Source organism: Bombus pascuorum, chromosome 2, assembly GCF_905332965.1.
Source record: "Bombus pascuorum chromosome 2, iyBomPasc1.1, whole genome shotgun sequence".
In the NCBI taxonomy this organism is placed as follows: Eukaryota; Metazoa; Arthropoda; class Insecta; order Hymenoptera; family Apidae; genus Bombus; species Bombus pascuorum.
In genome coordinates, this window is record NC_083489.1 from 17,873,564 (window position 1) to 17,892,497 (window position 18,934).

At 41.5% G+C, this 18,934-nt stretch overlaps 1 protein-coding gene and 1 long non-coding RNA gene across 3 annotated transcripts in view; one reads left to right on the plus strand and one right to left on the minus strand.

The window, feature by feature from the left end:
* Nucleotides 1–11,574, plus strand: part of LOC132916787 (probable G-protein coupled receptor B0563.6) — a 31,485-nt gene extending 19,911 nt beyond the window's left edge. For both annotated transcript variants that reach the window (XM_060977112.1, XM_060977111.1), the window contains 4 exons: nucleotides 9,164–9,313; nucleotides 9,535–9,785; nucleotides 9,861–10,148; nucleotides 10,243–11,574. In XM_060977112.1, the coding sequence (XP_060833095.1) occupies nucleotides 9,164–9,313; nucleotides 9,535–9,785; nucleotides 9,861–10,148; nucleotides 10,243–10,911 (1,358 nt within the window). In that variant the 3' untranslated portion in view covers nucleotides 10,912–11,574. The remainder of the gene's footprint in view (nucleotides 1–9,163; nucleotides 9,314–9,534; nucleotides 9,786–9,860; nucleotides 10,149–10,242) is intronic.
* LOC132916733 (uncharacterized) lies at nucleotides 551–2,966 on the minus strand. The gene is made up of 3 exons (XR_009660181.1): nucleotides 2,438–2,966; nucleotides 2,150–2,298; nucleotides 551–1,474 (listed from the first exon to the last, which is right to left on the minus strand). It is a non-coding gene; the product is annotated as an uncharacterized LOC132916733 (long non-coding RNA).
* Nucleotides 11,575–18,934: the final 7,360 nt, after the last annotated feature.

An 18,934-nucleotide genomic window follows, 5' to 3' on the forward strand; every position in this document is an offset into this window, starting at 1 on the left:
ACAGCAACTCAAGGTGATTTTGCGCGTATGAGTGTCTTGTAGGTAATGTAAAATGATTTTATATAAAAATTAACTTAAAATAAGTTATATATATTATAGGATTCTTTCTATTTATCCTATATAATAAGTTTATTGATCGATAGATCTATTTACAATGGATTAGACAGGAAACGATGGTTACTTAACGTGAACTAAATACAGTAATGTGCTATAACTAAATAGTTAACTCACAACTAATAGTTTATAACTCATAACAACTCGGTACCTCAATTCTCGACTCCTTACAACTCGACTTCTCATTACTCGACTGTCAATTCACACCTCGAGTCTCAACTCACGACTACTCAACTCCTCACACCTCGAGTCTCAACTCACGACTACTCAACTCCTCACACCTCGAGTCTCAACTCACGACTACTCAACTCCTCACACCTCGAGTCTCAACTCACGACTACTCAACTCCTCACCACTCGATTCCCCGATAAAACTCCCAGACCTTTCTGGTCTAACGGCCCGTAGGCCTTCCCGCAACATTGTTTATGATTCGCCCGATATTGCTTAGGCCATTTGTCCGCGATACTACAATATTTACATCTTTGAACATATCATTTTTTAATATTTTTTCTGTATTTTTTTTACGATAATTTGTAAAACATCTGGCAAGATGCATTCTTGGCTTGTCGGCACAAGTATCGCAATAATAAGTTGTTTCGTGTCTTTCTCCTGCTTTGTTTTGGTAAGAACACACCTTATAATCCTTTTTCCTTCCTGTTAAAATTACATGCAGCTTTCTATTTAACCGAATTTCATCCCAATTAGCAGTCGACATCGAAGCCCGATCTCGCGTTTATCGAATATCTCCTCTCAACTGGTCCACTTTTGAAAAACAAGTTTTTATAAATCGCAGGTGGTTAAGTGGCTTTTCGTTCTTTTGCTCTTTTACGGAATATGTAAATTAATTAAACAAATTTCCAAATCCATTTTTTTGGAGCTTCTAAATTTACGAAACTATAATACTTGTACCACGGTCGTCGAATCTGAACTAACGTTACCAGAACCATAGTTTCGGAAGAATTTGAGCATAAATATTTCATCTCCGTCTTAAACTGTAACGCTTCACACTTCATAACAAACAATATAAAGAGCTCAGGAATCTATTTACTAACCAATACTGCGCTCTCATAAACAGGGATTGTCGCCTCTCATTCTCCTCTCGAGTTGCCACACGGTTACGCTGTGGCGACTGAGAATTGCTTCTCGAGTGCAAAGGGTTAAATTCTTTTTCAATTTAATTAAATCGACGAGTTATAAACTCTTTAGCGTATAAACTGCTTACGATCATCGGCGACGTGTGTTTCGCTGTTCTGTTTCGATGCAAAGTGCAGATCAGACAGCGCCTACAGGTGGTGCGTCGAAACAATCGAGATCTTCGCATAATTCGTCACTTACGTATCTTATGATTATGTGATCTGTGCTGTGACAAAAGATTTGTTATAATAATAACAATAACAAGTTGTTTTATTCTTATCATTAAACTGTTAAGGTTATTTGATGTATGTGGAATCAAAGAAACGCGTGGGTAAATTGTAAGGTATTGTAAGTATATATATATATATATATAATAAATAATATATAATAGGATTAATAATAATAATAATAATAGAATAATAATAATAATAAATAATATATATTATATTATTATTATTATTAATATATATATATATATATATATATATTATTATTCTATTATATATATATATATATAATATTATATATATATTATATATATATTATATATATTATATATATATATATATAATATATATATATAATATATAATATATATATATATAGTGAATATTAAAGTACAAAGTGTGGAATACAATGTAAGCTGGTCCAGATCCGCACGCTAGCAATGTTTCCCTGAGACTAAAAGAACCCCGAAGCCAACGTCGCACATGTACCGCTTATGGTCTGTCATCAACGCATTCTTTTGTCTATGCGCTATCGATGGCCTCAGCGCTTGAGAAAACCTAAGACTAGATGTAGAGTTTTCTTAGAAGTGGCGATTACTTCAACATAAACAAACCGTCACACGTTTCGACGAATTCGTCGGACGTGAGCCTTTCAACGATAAAAATCCACGTACCTACATCATGTGGCGCTACGTCGTCGCAAAATCTCGGCAACTGTACTGTCGATCACAAATTATCGTTAATCGTGTTGGAAGTTCGTTTTCCACGATCCGGCTTTCAAAAGGACAGCTAAATTGCTTCCTTAGCCATTCTACCCGAACACCTGTATATCAGAGCGATAGATCGAGTTAGCGTCTGCGACAGGGAAAAAGTTGTACGCTGGCTGTATGCAGCCTGCGCGATTTCATCGAAAGAGAATCGAAATGGGAAACGGGCTTCGGTTTTATGCAAATTAGACTAACTCGTAGATAATCTCGGTTATACGGGACGGCGTGATCTTCGATTTCGATTGCGACTCGTCGCGCGATATATAGAAAGCGGTCGTATTGAGCGAACCACTGGAGGATCAAATTCCCAGTCAACGTTTTTATCGTTGCACGTCCTACCGACGCGATAAATCAGACGAAGATTATTCCATCGTCACTTTCCTTCGAACGCAAGCCTCCTCAAACATGTCACTGCTTCGTCATCACACCTGTCGTCGACACCATTAGCCACCATTACGAAACTATCGACAACTTGCTCTTAATTTAAAAGGTCGACCAGGTATTATGGCATCGTTCGGTGGACACAACTGTTCAATCATTTCGCCATCTACAGTGAAAGTAGGATAATAGTTAACACTAGAACTACCACATTAGTCAAATTGACTGGTTTTACAATTTTATTTTAAAATTTCTACTTCATATTATGTAATATAATGAAATGTATAATATAATGAATTTTATTTTGTTTTTTATGTATTCAAACTGAAAATAATTTTGTGTCAATGTTGCTTATACCGATACCATTCGAAATGACCGGTGCTTGCCAAAGTGTAAAAGGGTCCTGCAATCTGTTTATCGAACCTCAATTAACCAGTTTCCTCGTTTTATACAAATTCCCACACATTTTTACAATTTTTACTGTGTATCATTCAATATGACGATATCAATTATTAGGAAAATCCCGGATCGATCGCTAGATCACTAGATGTTATCACTAGAAATACCATACTAGTCAAACTGGCTGATTCTATAATTTTATAAATGTGTCAACCCTCGTTTAGGGATCATGGTCCCAAATGGATTAATAATACCAAAGATATACTACATAACATGGAATTCCTTCTGTAAAAAAGTAATGAAGCAATAAATATATAAATATTCTATTATTACGTATTTTTTAAAGACCAGTCATTTTGACTGATTCTGGTAGAAATAGCTTCGTGTTAATTATCGGTAGTTCCAATGTTAAAGGAATAGTCGAAACTTGGTCAAAGTTCGAGTCGCAGTTAAAATGGACATTGTCTTCTGGCAGCATCTGGCAAGGATTCGGGACAGTCGGTTCCTTGACCCAAGGTGGTCGCTTGCACATGACGGTTCAATTGGGCTTGCGAACCAGTGAATACGATTGTCAGACAGCTTCTTTTAGCTTGGCCAACTTACTGTTAGATGGAACTGCGAATCATGTTCGGACTATAAGCTATTCCAACTAACTTTAGCAGGTGGCACATTATCACGTGGATTAGGACCCCAGCGTTGAACCAAAGAAATTGCGAGGGCACTACGTGTGCAATTGGATATCTGTGTAATTATTCGCGGTCGATGAAAATCTTGCGCGAAGAACATCAACGATCCGAACATTCGGAAAAATTGGATGCAGCGAGTGCGCGTTTAATCGAATTTGCTATCGTCTCGAAACGTCTGCGTCTCGAACATGAGCAACTTGATGCCAGGACACGCGATAGATTTAACGATCTACTCTCTCTCTCCTACATAGCTCGTGCTTATGTACAACCGTCCAAGCCAAGACTGAGTAACACGTCGCGGATAATATCGACCCTTACTCCTGAATTTGAGTCTCGAAAATTCTACGGCGGCTGTCTTTACATATTATCTTTTCTTTTTTTTTTTTTTTTTTTTTTTTGGCACGATAGCAGAACAAACTGGTTCTTCGACCAACGTACGAAATTTGCGGAAGAAGACGGAAATATGTGAATTGGCAAACATTCGTTCCAATTACCAGTCAATTATTCTTGTCGTTGCTATTTAATCGAATTTGGTATAGCGTCTGTCGGTTTATTAGACCATTACGGATAAATATTCATGAAGGTTGTTCGAGACCTCTGCGTTATTTTGTCGTCGTTCTAAGAAACCGACGGAGCCTCGTATCCATCGTCACAGTTGGTGTTGGTTATTTTCTCTATAGAATGAAACTCGAATTTGCAAAGGCGGTTGTCGTCTCTCGAGACGATAGATGCCAGGCAAGAAACGACCCTACGTAACACGTTGTTTATCGAAGCTGCTCGAAAAGTTGTTTACTCCGTAGCGTCCGTTTCAGCGACGTATTTTTACCGCGATAGATTTCTTACCCGTATTTACGTATTATAAATAGAGGCGATATTCGAGTATCTTGACAGATGTACTCGTCTGCATATCGCGGAAAGCAAAGCGAGCGGAACGATCGAATGATCTAGGTGGCACATAGCTGTGGCGAGAAGATGGTTCGAAAGGTACGCGAAGCGCTAGATATCGAAAGCAGTTCGCATTACCAAAGCATTCTTGGTAATAAAGGAGTCGCTTCCGGCGCAACTTTGTCGCCAGAAAGTGAGAACGAAGGCGCTTAGAATCTCCTCTGCCTTGTTCAGTGACGTTGCTGCCCCGTTACTTCGCATCGCATCGTGTCTCTACACTTTGCGACGCGATTCTTCCCTTTCTTCCAATCGACCAGAAAAAATCGCTTTTTAAAGCGTAACGTCGCGCCGCTTGTAACCACGAATTTCCATTCGAATATTTCTATCCGGTTTTCTCGTAGTATATGTGGAATTAAGGTCGGCTACTTGGGAAACGTGCGCAACGATAAAACGCAAAGAGCTTGGATAGTACGATAAAAGGATGTGGTCCCTAGTCGGCAGTCTGGGAAGCGTCGTTCGATAGTTGGCCGTATCCGAATTGCACGAGAAATTGGTCGTATGATTTTATAGTAATAGGAATCAGGTGGCCATTACGATAGTTTGAAAAAGTAGGTCGACTGTCCCGAGCTTGTCCCACGGTGACATTTTGTCACCGGTTTCGCTGATGTTTTCGAAACGAATAATTTTCCGTATTCGCGAACCAAGTTGTCATCGGGTTGTCGAAGGTGTCGTTGTTGATGCAAACGCGAACAACGACGCCCGAAATCGATCATCAACCCCTTCTCGTCTCGGAATGTCCTTCTCACAATGACAAACATATGCGATATATTCTATCGATACATCTCGATAACGTGGCGCGACGCACGAAATATTTAAATACACCTGTCTATACGTACAATTGATTGGCGGCGAAAGAAAATCGCGAATGAACGGACAGGCAAAACCGTGGTTTGCAGTGTTTTCGCCGGATGCAATGGATGTTCATCAGGAGCATGAAGCGGAATTTGCATGACACCGGGAAGGAAGAGGGCGAGACGCAAAGCGGCAGGCGAGAGGAACGAAAGGAGCGAAGGCGGGGCCGTCGCCGTTGCGTTTCCCTTGGTAGCTAAGCAGATTCAGTGGCCCCGATCTTAAGTTTCGTCCTTGGTATCGGAGGATAACGAGAAGAACGTCTCTGCGATTCATCTTCTTTTTCTCCCTTTTCTTATTATCCTCGGTCACCTCTTTTGTCCGAATTATTTCGTCTCTTCGTCTTTCCGATTCTTCCACCTGTGCATACGACACCTTTGGATTTTCGCTGTCGAATCTTCACCGAGCACAGCTATCGTCCTGCTGCGTTTTCCTCGAAACTGTTCGATTTCCTACGGATATATGGATCGTGTGAAAGGTGAAAAGTCACGGAGGTCGGAGCTACCGGTTTACCTGTTCGTCACGAAGTCTGTCGTCTAAAGCGTGCGTTTGCTCCCGAACCTCGAACACCGTTGTCAATAACTCGGCGAATAACATTCTCACAGTGAATTCGAGTAAGTACGACAAATGGGCGAAACGAGTCGTAAAGAAAGACTCGCGACGTTCCGGTTCGTTGCTGCCTCGACTACCGCCAGAATCTTAAACGCTGCTGGCAAATTCTCTCTCTTACTCTCTCTCTCTCTCTCTCTCTCTGTCTCATTCTCTGTCTGTCCCTTGACAAGTATCCTTCCTAACGCTCGATATGTACGAGCGTCGAATCTAGTCGTCCCGGTCCTATTATCTATAGGATTTGCTAGAGTTTACCTTCTACTACTCGCTGTAGTCTTCTTTTTATTAGTCGTTGTACTTGTGCCATCATCTGTATCCTCACTGCTGTACCTAAAATTTTATTACAAAATTCATAAGCTTAACCATTATGTCAAGTAATGCACAACCATATAAAGATACATGAAGAATAATATAGTGGTATAGTGGTATAGAAAGTATACTTTCATTGGAAGAATAATATAGTGAAGGTGAACAAAAGTAATTACAAATTGAAAATATTCTATGTTTATTGATATTATTACTTTACGACATTTAAGTCAAAGATAATAGAAAAATTTAATGAAACAAATGATTTAAAGAAACATTAAGATATTGCAAAGGTACTAAATAATAGTAAATAGTAAATGACTGTAAGAATATAATAAATTAAAAGTACCTGGCAGCCAATGAATGTCGTCACTCTGTGCTCGAGTTTCCATGAGATCTTTTAGCTTCTTTAAGAGAATCTTTTTAGTGTTACTGGGTCCACTGGATATCCGTACTCCATCAGTTTGCTACGCAATTCAGCATCGCTCAGGGCATCTACCGACATTTTGTTTACAGTCAAAAAGCGGCTTTTCTGAAAAGAACCCGGTAGAAAATGTTGCCTCGTATGCGAAGTTCTTGCTATTTACTTCTATGAAGCGTAATGACGAGTTTTGTCCAAGGGCAGTAGTGCATTTGGAAAATTCACACTATCGCTAAACCACACGTGTCCCACCTCTCAGGATATCATGAATGTTTCACCATGATACCAAAAAATGTTAGAAAATGGTCTTAGTTACAACTAAAAAATGGCGCAATTTTCTAACGGTCGTGATCACGCGCATAATAGTTCAACACCACTTCACGCTACTCAACGCTGTCATCCATAGTCATAGAATAAAGTTTATCAAGATAACCTCACTCGAAACTCACGGTTTGGTATAACTTCTTTTATTCGAATTTCTCTTGTTGAAAATCAATTTAACGTTAAAGCTGTTTCTTTTTGCAATTTATTGTATAATTATTTTAAATAATAATGTAATGATTGTGTTTTCTATTCGTATGATTAATGGACAAAATATTAAAAATTTATTAATTCAGCAAAATTTTTCAATGATTTATATACACATCATTAATTTGTGATTTTTGGAACAGCATATTTACTCATACGCTAATCATAGGACGCACGTGTAATCGCGGATTATGCATAGTCTTTATTATGACAAAAGAAAAATAATGCTATAAATAAATATTAATTGATGTTTATGGAAATTATGTTTATGGAGTTTCTTTTAGAAATGTAACCAGAGAAGTAAAACTTAAATAGGGATCTTTATTTCACCTACTAAATTTATGGTCAACGGGTGAAAGAATATAAGTCAGAATCATTAGTTTTGCAAAAGTGCACTTAAAATATCTAAAGTGCGATGTAAGATCAACTGTTGGATTTTGAATATATTATTAGAATCGCAAGCAAAAGAAAACAATATAGAATATATAAGTGTATTCTGTTTTGACAAAAATTTGATTTATACTTTTTTGTGTAAGAAATATTATAACAAGTATTTTCTTTGGGTATTTCGTATATTTTTGTATCTTAGATATATTGGGTTGGCAACTCAATATATCCCAGGAAACATTCTTGCGATCTATGTATTTTCCCTTTTTTCTATCCACCACCTATAGTTCGCTTTTTGTTACGGGAAACATGGTCCGGAAGACCGGACAATGGAAATTCGGAATCTTCCCTGTCTTTCGCTTTTTATCTGACTTTCCTCTTTCTCACCGTTATCCTATTTTTCGACGTTCAATCGAGTCGATTGAATCAATCGCGGCCGATTAAAGAAACGAGATCTTGGACAAACCTGTGGACGATAGCGCAGACGAGATCTGTCGAATCGAAATGTTCGAATGACCATGATTTTTATGACGCAATTCTCTTTCATTTTCAAAGGCGAAGTTCGTTTCGTGCGATTCAACGTAATCGACCACCCTGGTTTGTCTAACAAGTGCAAACGAAACTGATTGGCTGAAACGACACGATTACAGCTCCATTCAGATTTGTATACTGTATGTCGTGGAAATTTTCTCGGTAAATGAAATATGAAAATTGCTAGATAGATAGGAAGTTTCAATATTTTTCTATTGCTCGACGAAAGACTCGAGGACGTACGCGAACAAGCGATTTCCCGGAGAAGTCAAGTGTTCTAGCAAATATTTTCATAGCAAACATGCCGTATGCTATATACAGTGATTCTAAAACGCGATATATACAATGATTGAAGTGCATTGACTTCCTTTGAACGAATTAGATAGAAATAATAATTGTCAGTAGAACAATTCTGTTAATTATTGTTAGCGAATAATCCTTATTTTTATATCTGGTACAGTGATCGATATATAGTGTATGTATAATACTTTTTTATCACAGTGCTTTTTAAGTAATTTGCAATTGCGTGTATATCTTAAATCAAATAATGTATGTATGGAAATGTACGTTGTAGATACCTGTACCTACATATGTATGTATGTCATGTATATTCCTCGTTCACTGCTTTAAATCATAGAGGGCATAAGAAAAGCTTTGGTGTTTTTGAACGATCGGTATTTCAGAACGTCGGACGCTAAGTTCCGTAGGGTAATAAGTTCATCGCGTATCTTGGCTGTGACGATGTTCATAGATTATCTGACACAGTGCGTGCGTAGAATGCGCAGAGTATGAAGTAATAACGCACATAGATGATAGTCTATCTTTACTTTCGGCTATCGTTCTTGTTTGCTTTGTAAAGACGTTGTTACCCTTTTGTTGCAGGTTATTCAGCAGCCGCGCTTCTCGCAATTTTGTTCTGTATCCCTTTCGCACTCAGGGTCCTTATTCACAAAGAAACAGGCCGATGGAGAAATTGGATGCAAGCTTTCTATCATACTCATCTCGAACTTTTCTTAGGGAATGGCTGTTTAGGTAAGAACTTGCAACGTTTTAAATGTTTCGTTGCAGCGATCCAATCTTTTTGATGTACACGTAGTAGATCCTTAAACGAATACGATATATACGTAATACCTATAAACGAAACACGTTGGTGTTTAAAAAAATCGATCGAGTTACCGACAACATATCGTTCGATGGTAAACGAAAAAAGTCTTATCGCTAAATGCTCGGTTACGAATCGATCATTCTTCCAGGGGTTGGAGTGATGATGCTGCTAGCATTGACGGTGGAACGTTACGTTAGCGTTTGTCGGCCTGGTCAGCACACTCGTCCGCTCTGTGGGCCTCCGCATTTAACGGTGGTTCTCATTCCACTTGCAACGTTTCTGGTTTATCTTCCGAGTGTGTTCCGCGAAGAAATTACCACTTGTCTTCTAGCACCGGATGGTCCGGTTATTTATCAAAAGAGGGAGAATCAATCGTATCTCGACTCGATGTTTTATCAGGTATTTAACACTCGCGCAATTTGGCCATCGCTATCGTAACCTTTTCTAACTTTGTCTATCGACATTTCTGCGCAGGTGTACAAGGTAATTTTGGAGATCGTTTTCAAAGTAGCGCCGACGATACTTTTGGCTGGCTTCAATCTTCGAATAATGATAGTCTATCGGCGATCCTGCGAACGTCGTCGGCGAATGACACTGTCCAGGACAGCGAGTAACGACGAAGATCCGAGAACGTTCGCGGAAGAGAGAAGACTCGTGCTTCTTTTAGGCAGTACCAGCATATTGTTTCTGGTCTGCGTTAGTCCTATGGTAATTCTGAATGTCACATTGAGGGAGAGCAATCTCAGTCACTATCCTTACCAGGTAATTGTTTCAGGTTACGCTCGCTAGCCGTTCACGGCTCCATTCACCTCGCTCGGAAACCGATCCCCATTTTTATGGCAATTCTGTCTTCCAGGTGTTTCGCGCTCTGGCCAATTTGCTAGAGGTAATCAATTACTCGATTACCTTCTACATCTACTGCATGTTCTCGGAGGATTTCCGAAACACCTTGATCCGCACTCTGCAGTGGCCCTGGAGGAAAACTAGCCACGAGGGACGAGGACTTCCGATGAAACGTTCCTCCATACCGAGACCGACCACCACCACCACTACCACTACTACCACCACCACCACCACACTACCGACAACCGCTGTTGCGACTCCTGGTCATTTAACGCGTGCCAGCGTTTACTGGCGTTTAGTCTCTATCTTCCTATCCTACCCGCACCAAAGTCGTCCGAAAGGAGAGAAACCGCGCGAAACCGAATTTTCCCAACCGCAAAGCTCCGACGCGGTATATCAGTCTACTTCCTCCGGTAGTGCTTTAACAAGCATCCCGCGGCTGTTAAATATCGTAACGCGATATCGGATACATCGGCAGATATTAGTATATCGCGACTCACGTTTCACTTACGGAACGAACTCGAACCAACGCGATATCGAGCTATCGTTTCTCCCGTCGAAGCTCTCCAACGAGAAGATTCACCGATTTTTCACTGTGATGCATTCCACCGTTATCGGTTCGGCGACCGAACCACAAATTTACAGTTCCGACCGATATTTCCACGATTTTGTCAATCGCTAGCGAGATCGGCTCGTGCTAATATCGACGCGGAACGAAAGGATACGGAACGAAACAGAACGAGGCGGAACGAAACGGAACGAAACGGAGCGGAGATATCACGTTGGTTACAACCGTTGCCTTCCCGAATTATATTGGGTTGGCAAATAAGTGATTGCGGATTTTGCCATTAGATGGTATTGACAAAATCCGCAATTACTTAATTGCCAACCTAATATATGCACGTGCTACCGATTCATAGATCAAAATTTTGGCGGCCATTTTTTGTCACTGAGATTTTCCCGCATTTGCGAGGAGACTTTCTTACGCTCTGTTGCGAAAGCAAACCTATTTTGTCGAGATTCAAATCAAATTTCGTTCCGATCGTTCTACGACGAAGGCGCAAACGATTCTGCGCTTCTATATCTTGTTTTCTATACGCGATACGATGGTAAAAAGAGTACGTGCGAAGTACGACAAGCAAGCTCGATACTTCCGCAATAGAACAGTTCTGAACACAAAGCGATGCGTCAAGAATGGAACGGAAATGTATTCGAAATGTAAGAGAACGGATTTAATAAAAGATATTTGCGAACGTTCCGAAAATATCAAAAACACCGATTTATTTTAAAATAAGAGCGGGATCGATCCTCCCTATTTTAGCGACAGCTCGAATTAAACGCGAATTAAATTGGTTCCACCTTTAGTTCCCTCGAAAGCTAACTGAAACTCGTCTTCCCTGTTCTCGCGTTTCCTAACACTAACGTGTTAACAATCTTCCTGCCTTTTGTTATATCGAGAACATGACTCGGATTTGTCTGCGCCGCGTGGGTAAAGTCGAGCGCACGAAGGCTTCACGTTGATGAATTCTCTTGATAATTTCGAATGTCGGTAAGTTGCGTGACCAAGGATCGAGATATCGCGTCTTTGCTTAGCGAGTCAGCAGATAATTAACGATAAAAGTCAGTCGACGTTACAGGAGAAAAACAGAAAAAATAAAAAGAGAAGCAGCATTAGTCCGTTTCTCATCTCGTTCAACGAACAGCAAACAAATGTCGTTGCGGTTATCGTATAAGACAAAAGCGCTTGAAAAGCTAGTGGAAGAGAAGAAAGAGACGGAAGAGGAGCAGAGAGTTAAAAACAGCCATTTTTGAAACATAGAAAAACACGAAAAAACGCGTACAAAGCTGCAAACATGGCTGTCGAGGACACGCTGGTTACCATGGAACCTGTGTATTGCCGAAGTCGAAGCTACAGAAAGCATCGCAAAAGATGAATTCACGAATGGATTCTACGACCGCAAATAAAAATATCTGTATAATTCCACTGGAATTGGCTCAGAGAATATACTAAGAAAATAAATCACGCGTTCTTAAGAATGTGCCATATCATCGCGTCAACCTACGCGACGCGGAAGAGCGCCAAACTCGTTCGGTGGACTCGTCCTCGTCGCGATGCAACGATTACTTGCAGCTAAATAATACATCTTGTTGTTTGCCAGGTATTCGTTTCGTGCTGATTCAAGCCATTCCACTCTTCTATTTTCCACCTTCTATTTGCTGTTTCGCCTTTGAATCGACCAACAGAAAAAGCATCCAAACAGAGGACACGTTTCCATCCGTCTTATTAGGATGATCATGGACCTTAGAATGGATTTCGTTGAAACTGTATGAAGAATATACGCAGACGCTAAATTCCGATCGGAAAGCGGATCTCGTTTTAAACGAAATCGCGCGGTCGCGTTTTCCGCGTAAATCTCCTGACTCGCTCGTCTCCTAAGCACTCGTCATTCAGAGTTTCGACGACTTCTCGGCGGAGTCGATACTCGACGCGTCACGTCCCACGTCCACATCGAACAAACCGTCCCTTTCGAGTTGTTTGCGACGTGGGACAGACGGACGCATCCTGTCCGAAGCCTCTTTCGTCCGCAGTCGATCAAATTTGGGTGGTCCAAGAAGTCGAGAGAAAGAGAAGAGAGTGGAGAGCAAGACAGGACATCGTGCACCGCGTCGAGAAATTTTTGGAGGACGCGAGATGGCAGCGAGCGATAGTAGACAGGGTCATCTATGGTGGGGGTTACTGTTTGGGTGGGCGTTGCTGGGTCGATACAGGGTGGCTTCGTCGTCGCCGCTCGCAAGGAAAGCGCAACGGGCCGGCGACGGGACCAGCAACGAATACTCGTTCGCCGTTTCTCATTCGCCTTTCCTACAATTCCGCCAGTCTCGCTGCGTAAAAATCGCGGATGGTATCAGCAATCAACGAGACGGATGAGAGAATCGTCATCGTTTCAACGGCGCGCGAGCTCCAGATGAATGAAATCGTTGCAGATTTAAAAGTTTCGAATGTTTCGATTTTCGCGTCGCGGAACATGCTGAGCCGATCAATGACGAGCCACGCGCTCTCATTTCGAATAACGTGAAAGACACGGTCGTCTGAAACGAATCAGTGTTCCATTAAGAAATCGATGATCTTAAGGCGATCCAGTCGGATGCAATTTCACTTTGCGAACGTTGAGTCGCGAAGTCAGTTCCCAGCGTTTATTTGAGCTCGTAACGGCGAGCGGAAAACGAACAGCGGAAAGCGAAAAGTGGAAAGCACCTTCTGGCGTTGCTTTACCGATATTCTCGAGCGATGCTGTGTTCGACGTAACGGGACATGACGAATGGAACTGACTGCGCCCTTCGTTGCTCCTCCTCTTTAATTTATCGTGCTAACTACTCGCACTACTGACGCTTTTGGGACTATGCGACAAGCGTGCGGTCGATTATCGGTAAACGTTAATTACTCCGATACCATTGTCTCGTTTTATTCGCGTTCATCCCAATAGATTAGCGACGAAATAACGCGCGGTGCTCGTTAACATCGTTTTCAGTCGGCTTTGTTCATCGGAGCCTCGCCGGCTCCGATAATCCTTTCCGACAGAAATATGTAAATAAGTACATACGTTAAGGATAAAGAAGTATCGGGTCCCTACGTTACATTCTGCGCGACAGTTTAGTTTAAATATGGCATCGCTTAAGATACTACGAACGAACAAGACGTCGCATGTGGCGTGTCATTGTTTTGTTCGTAGTATCTTAAGCGATGCCATAAATTGTGCGGGAATTATCGAAACGTTTAGAATCTATGCTCCTTGCAGAGTCTGTAGATCCCATTCGTGGTTTCTGTGCAACAATACGGTACATCTTAGGGGAAATTTAATCCTATTAACCGAATGTGTATATCGGTCAACATGTTCGATAATGCAATTGATATTTTTCAGCTCGAAGCGAGCCATCGCTAGCGGTTGTTAATTGTAGTAAGACAATTAGCTTCGTCAAATATTAGTTTCTTTATCTCACTTTATTGTCTTTGTTCTCCGTCTGCTCTGTTCGTCCCATGTTCTTCATATCTAACGTACTGAAGCCTGTTTCCCGTTAACAAACGTTTACGATACTTGCAACGTTTAAGACTCGCGTGATTCGATCGCGTCGACGGATAACGATCGTTACTATCCCCAACTCGTTGAGGAAGATTAAACTGCGAAACGTTCGAGTGTAAGCACGTACTCGGAGTTAGCAGTGTTCCGTACTTGCGAGGATGGAGCCCAAATTGGTCGCCTGTTACGATCCTGGATCGCAGTCTTGTCCGCTCGATTTTCAGTCGTTTAGACGTTCGTCGAAAGTCCAGAGGTAGGGATCGCTTCAGCTTTTCGGGGAAAAACGCTGCAGCAGAAAGCTCGAGCCGAGTCCGATTAGAACCATCGGAACACAGGGAAAAGTACGTTTTTTTTTAGGCGACAGTCTCGTTGGAATTTGAGCGGAGAATGCGCGACGTCTTCCATCGGAGATATCGTTGAAAGCTCGTTAGAAAAGCCGTGGAACATGGTCGCTGGCGAGTCGACGTCGTTTGCACAACGTTTCAACGACTCTCGGCCTGTGCTTGAGACAAGCACGCGGTGGTTACGAGCACAACGAGCAACGCAAGTTTAAGTGCAACGGCGAAAGACGTAATTTTCCGCGGACACCGCGTCTAACTGTCTGCTGGGAAGAACGGAAAAGCTTGTGTGTTCCTTCGCTCGTAATTTCCTCGATAACGTCGATAACGACAGAGGCATCGCGTGAAAAAATTTTGCTTTGCCAGCGAATTTTATTGCGTGCGAATAGCTTTCCACGTTACGCCAGAGCTACCGCAAGAAAATGCAATCGCCACGTGTATTTTTGCAAATCCTGCGCACCACAATTGCCGCTATCCAACTTCACGGACCGTGTTCTTCCTTTAGCCTCTTCTATCCTACCCCGTACACTTGCTTTTTCCTTTTGCGGCTAATTACCTACTCACAACATCGACCAGACCGTCTGGTTTATCCGCAGTCGAATTTACAAGATGGATATTTTTCTGCAAGTTCCGACATAGAAATTGGAATAGCAACGCGTGACACGCCGAATATTTTAATCGAATCTCCGAGCACGTTAACTCTGTTCCATTTGGTCGATCTGTGGAATCCTTGAAACGCTTCTTATCACGTACATGATATTACTTATTCGTAGTTTATCCTCGCTAGACTATATCGTTCTGGCTTTTTCACACGCGAATATATCGCGTTTTTCCCTCTCACGTTATATCTTTCTATACCAAAGAGTTCGAGTACTGATAAATAACTAAATCGAATTTTTCGTCGCAATCGATCGCGCTCGCGTGCCAGTTCAGGCATTTACAGCGGCGATAAAGAATGAAGCACGTTTCCCTTTTCCATTTGGCGAGGGTCGAACGCACTCCATAATCACAATCAACCGTTGAAAAAGTTGCCGATGTGACTCATCGGCAACGATGCGTAGCAATAGGTAGCGTAGGTAGCGATTTCGTGGTAAACTACGGACAACTGGACAGACATCGTAATTTGTACGATGGAATACGTGCAACGTCAAGGGACCAGACGATTATTCCTTGTTACTAATTCATCGAACATGGGAAAGTGCATGAGGAACGCGTGTGCTCCTGTTGTATGTCCGTATGTTCTACAGTATCGTCGTTCTTATTTACCGCAAGAAACTTTGCTCGTCACGATGTTTTTGTTCGCAATATCTTTCCGATATCCTTTCGAGAAACGAGGAATACGCGCGATGGAAGGAGACGAAGCAATGCAAAAGGAAAATTTCGACGTGAATCTGTGTACCTGGTACTTGCGTTATGCACACCGCCGAATAGATTGTATTCTTTACACGTTGGTCGCCATGTCACCCATATCTGTGTGACGGGTATGCTTCCGTGGGGCCCCAAATATTTTTTTTTGTTTTTATTTGGTAGACTATTTACAGTCAATTCTCATGGAGAATTTTAAGTAAATTATTTTCGCGTGGTAATGCAACTTGGATTATAAAAGTTTATAGTACGTTTGAATGACAATAATCTTAGGTTCAATAACGAATACACGATCAAGAGAATAGCAAATGCGCTTACTTGTCCAAAGTCCAAGTCAAAACTGAACTTACGTACTTTTCTATGTACCTCTCTGTACCATTTGGGTTAACTATCTTTTAAAGGAGAACTATACAACTATGTCATACCTCGCTTTTTTTATTTAGTAAATTATTTACAATTTACAATTCTCATACAAAATTTTAAGTAAATTTTTTTGGCGTGATACTGTAACTTGGATTATAAAAGTTTACAGTATGTTTGATTCTAGTTGAATCTAATGCTTCAATCTAAGGGGTATTTCCTTTTTAGTCTGCGGATCTGATCCGTCGTAATTGGGTCAAGTAATTGGGTAACTAATGGATTTTGGTGGTTGTTAACTCTTAAATTATATCTGTTTCTGCACTTGGATATTTCTTCTTTGACTGTGGGTATCCTAAGGTCGTGATGTATTGTTTCCCTGGTAACATACCAAGGTGCATTTATTAAGGATCTTAGAGTTTTTGATTGGGCCCCAAATATGGGTGACGCTCTTCTTGTTCGAATTAATTAAATATAGGATACATAAAAATATCAAAAACACATTTTACCATACTTCTTATTAATAAAATATTACATTATGCTATGCCGCATGGTATTCGTTAAAACGTTCCAAACACATTTGGGGTGGTTTTGAACACTTCGAACAATATGTTTCTGTCTTTTTTACGTTTTTTCTCGCTTCTGCGCGTGCGACAGTTTAACTCTTCTTCTCGTAACATCGGATGCACGTCCTTCTTACAGGCTTGTCCTGCTGATTCTTACGAATCTCCAAATGGTGGGACACCTTCTTCGTTTTCTTCCGATGGTTGTCGGGCACAGTATTTTCCGACGACACATCGGACCATTCGGAAACGAGAATTTCCCGAAATTTTCTTATCTGTATTTTTTTGCTTGTGGCTGTTTGGTACACAATATGAGCATTTACTATAGTTGTTCCTAAGAGGAAATGTAGTGCTATTTTCGGATACCACTTGATGCTTTTCCGTATCGTAGTGGCACATGAGACCATCTGGTCACTTGTGTCGATACCAGTTTTTCCATTATTCTATACTACTCTCCTCACTTTCAAATATATTTTCACGCTGTCTACTGAACATTTGGAGGATGAAAAAATCACCGATGTGCGTCTCACGAGAAGTACGCTTCTCGACTAAATGAAAGATCTGGGAAATCTGCCATGAGATCCCCCGGAATACGATCGGATTTGGCCCCCGCAGGAAACTTAGCCGAATTACGCTGCGCGACCAACGTGTTAATTAATTCATTTATTTTTTTATCGTCACGCGTACATTCGCGTCGAGCGACACTGCAACGCGAATGCGCGAAGAGCGTAGAAAATATAAAAAGCGTATCGAAAGTGGCACACGTGGTAATCCGAGTCTGACGCGATATCGATCGCGCTACTTGATCGTTCATCGACTTGAAAATCTTTCACCTTGCTGCGCGACCGTTCAGTATAATTTGCATATGGTTAAAGCAGGGCCGGATTTTCTAGCAACTGTTGACGTCGTTTCCTTCACCGCGATAAAGCGATTCTTGCCGCTTTAACGCAAACAGATTTGCTGTCGTTAGAATAACCGAACGCGAACAGCGAAAATCCATTGAACGTAAAATGGGAAAAATCAATTCGGCTGGTAACGCGAGTTCGGTGTGAGCACACCGTGCGAATAAATCATTCGTTCGGTGTCGCCACCGACAGAAATACGCGGTATTTTTATCAATGCCGTTTCTCGTGTACCAACCAAGGAATTCCAAATGTGCCGTCAAATTTTCTCCCTCCTGTACACACAAGATGTGGAAACCACGTTAACTATCCCGCGACAAGGTTACAGGCAAAGGTTCGTTTCAAAGAAACCAGCGAAACGCGCGCGCTACCTTCGATTATCCGTTTACGAAACAGGAAACAAGATAGACGGTGCATTCGCAGCGCGATAGAAACGTCGTTCCGCCGATAAGGAAAAATACTCGAGCCAGCAACACGAGTATCGATAAAGATTCCGATAAATATACATTTGCTAGAATTATTGCGTTGGCAACTAAGCGATTGCGGATTTTGTCAATACCACCTAATGACAGAACCCGCAATCTCTTAATTGCCAACCGAATAAATGAAAGACAAAATCAGACAAAGAGAAGCAGGGTGAAAGACGAGATGAAATATCTGCGGATTCGGATAGACGCAACGTTTGACTGGACTTGACAGTGGAAAATCGTAGATTAGAGGGAAAATAAGGAAGCGAAGTGTTTTGCGATGGCGCGATAAACGGCGACGGTATTTCGACCGAGAGAAAAGGAAAACGAAAATACAGCGACAGAAGAGAAGAGAAGGAATATAGAGAGGTGAACAGATCTCGCGATATTCTATCGTGGCTAGAGAAATGAAAGCAAAGAGTGAAGGTGGTATATCTGGGATGAGAAGGAGAGGAAGAGAGGAAGAGAGGAGTTGGAGAAGGAGATGTGGAAGGAAGTGGGAGCAGCGCGAAGGGTTGCGAGGGGAACGAGATGGAAAATGAAACGAGATGGAACGAACGGAGCAGCTCGGAAGGAAAGAAAGAGGGGAACATGGAGAATTCTCCGGTCTGAGCGGTGGCTCGCGCTTGCGCGAATC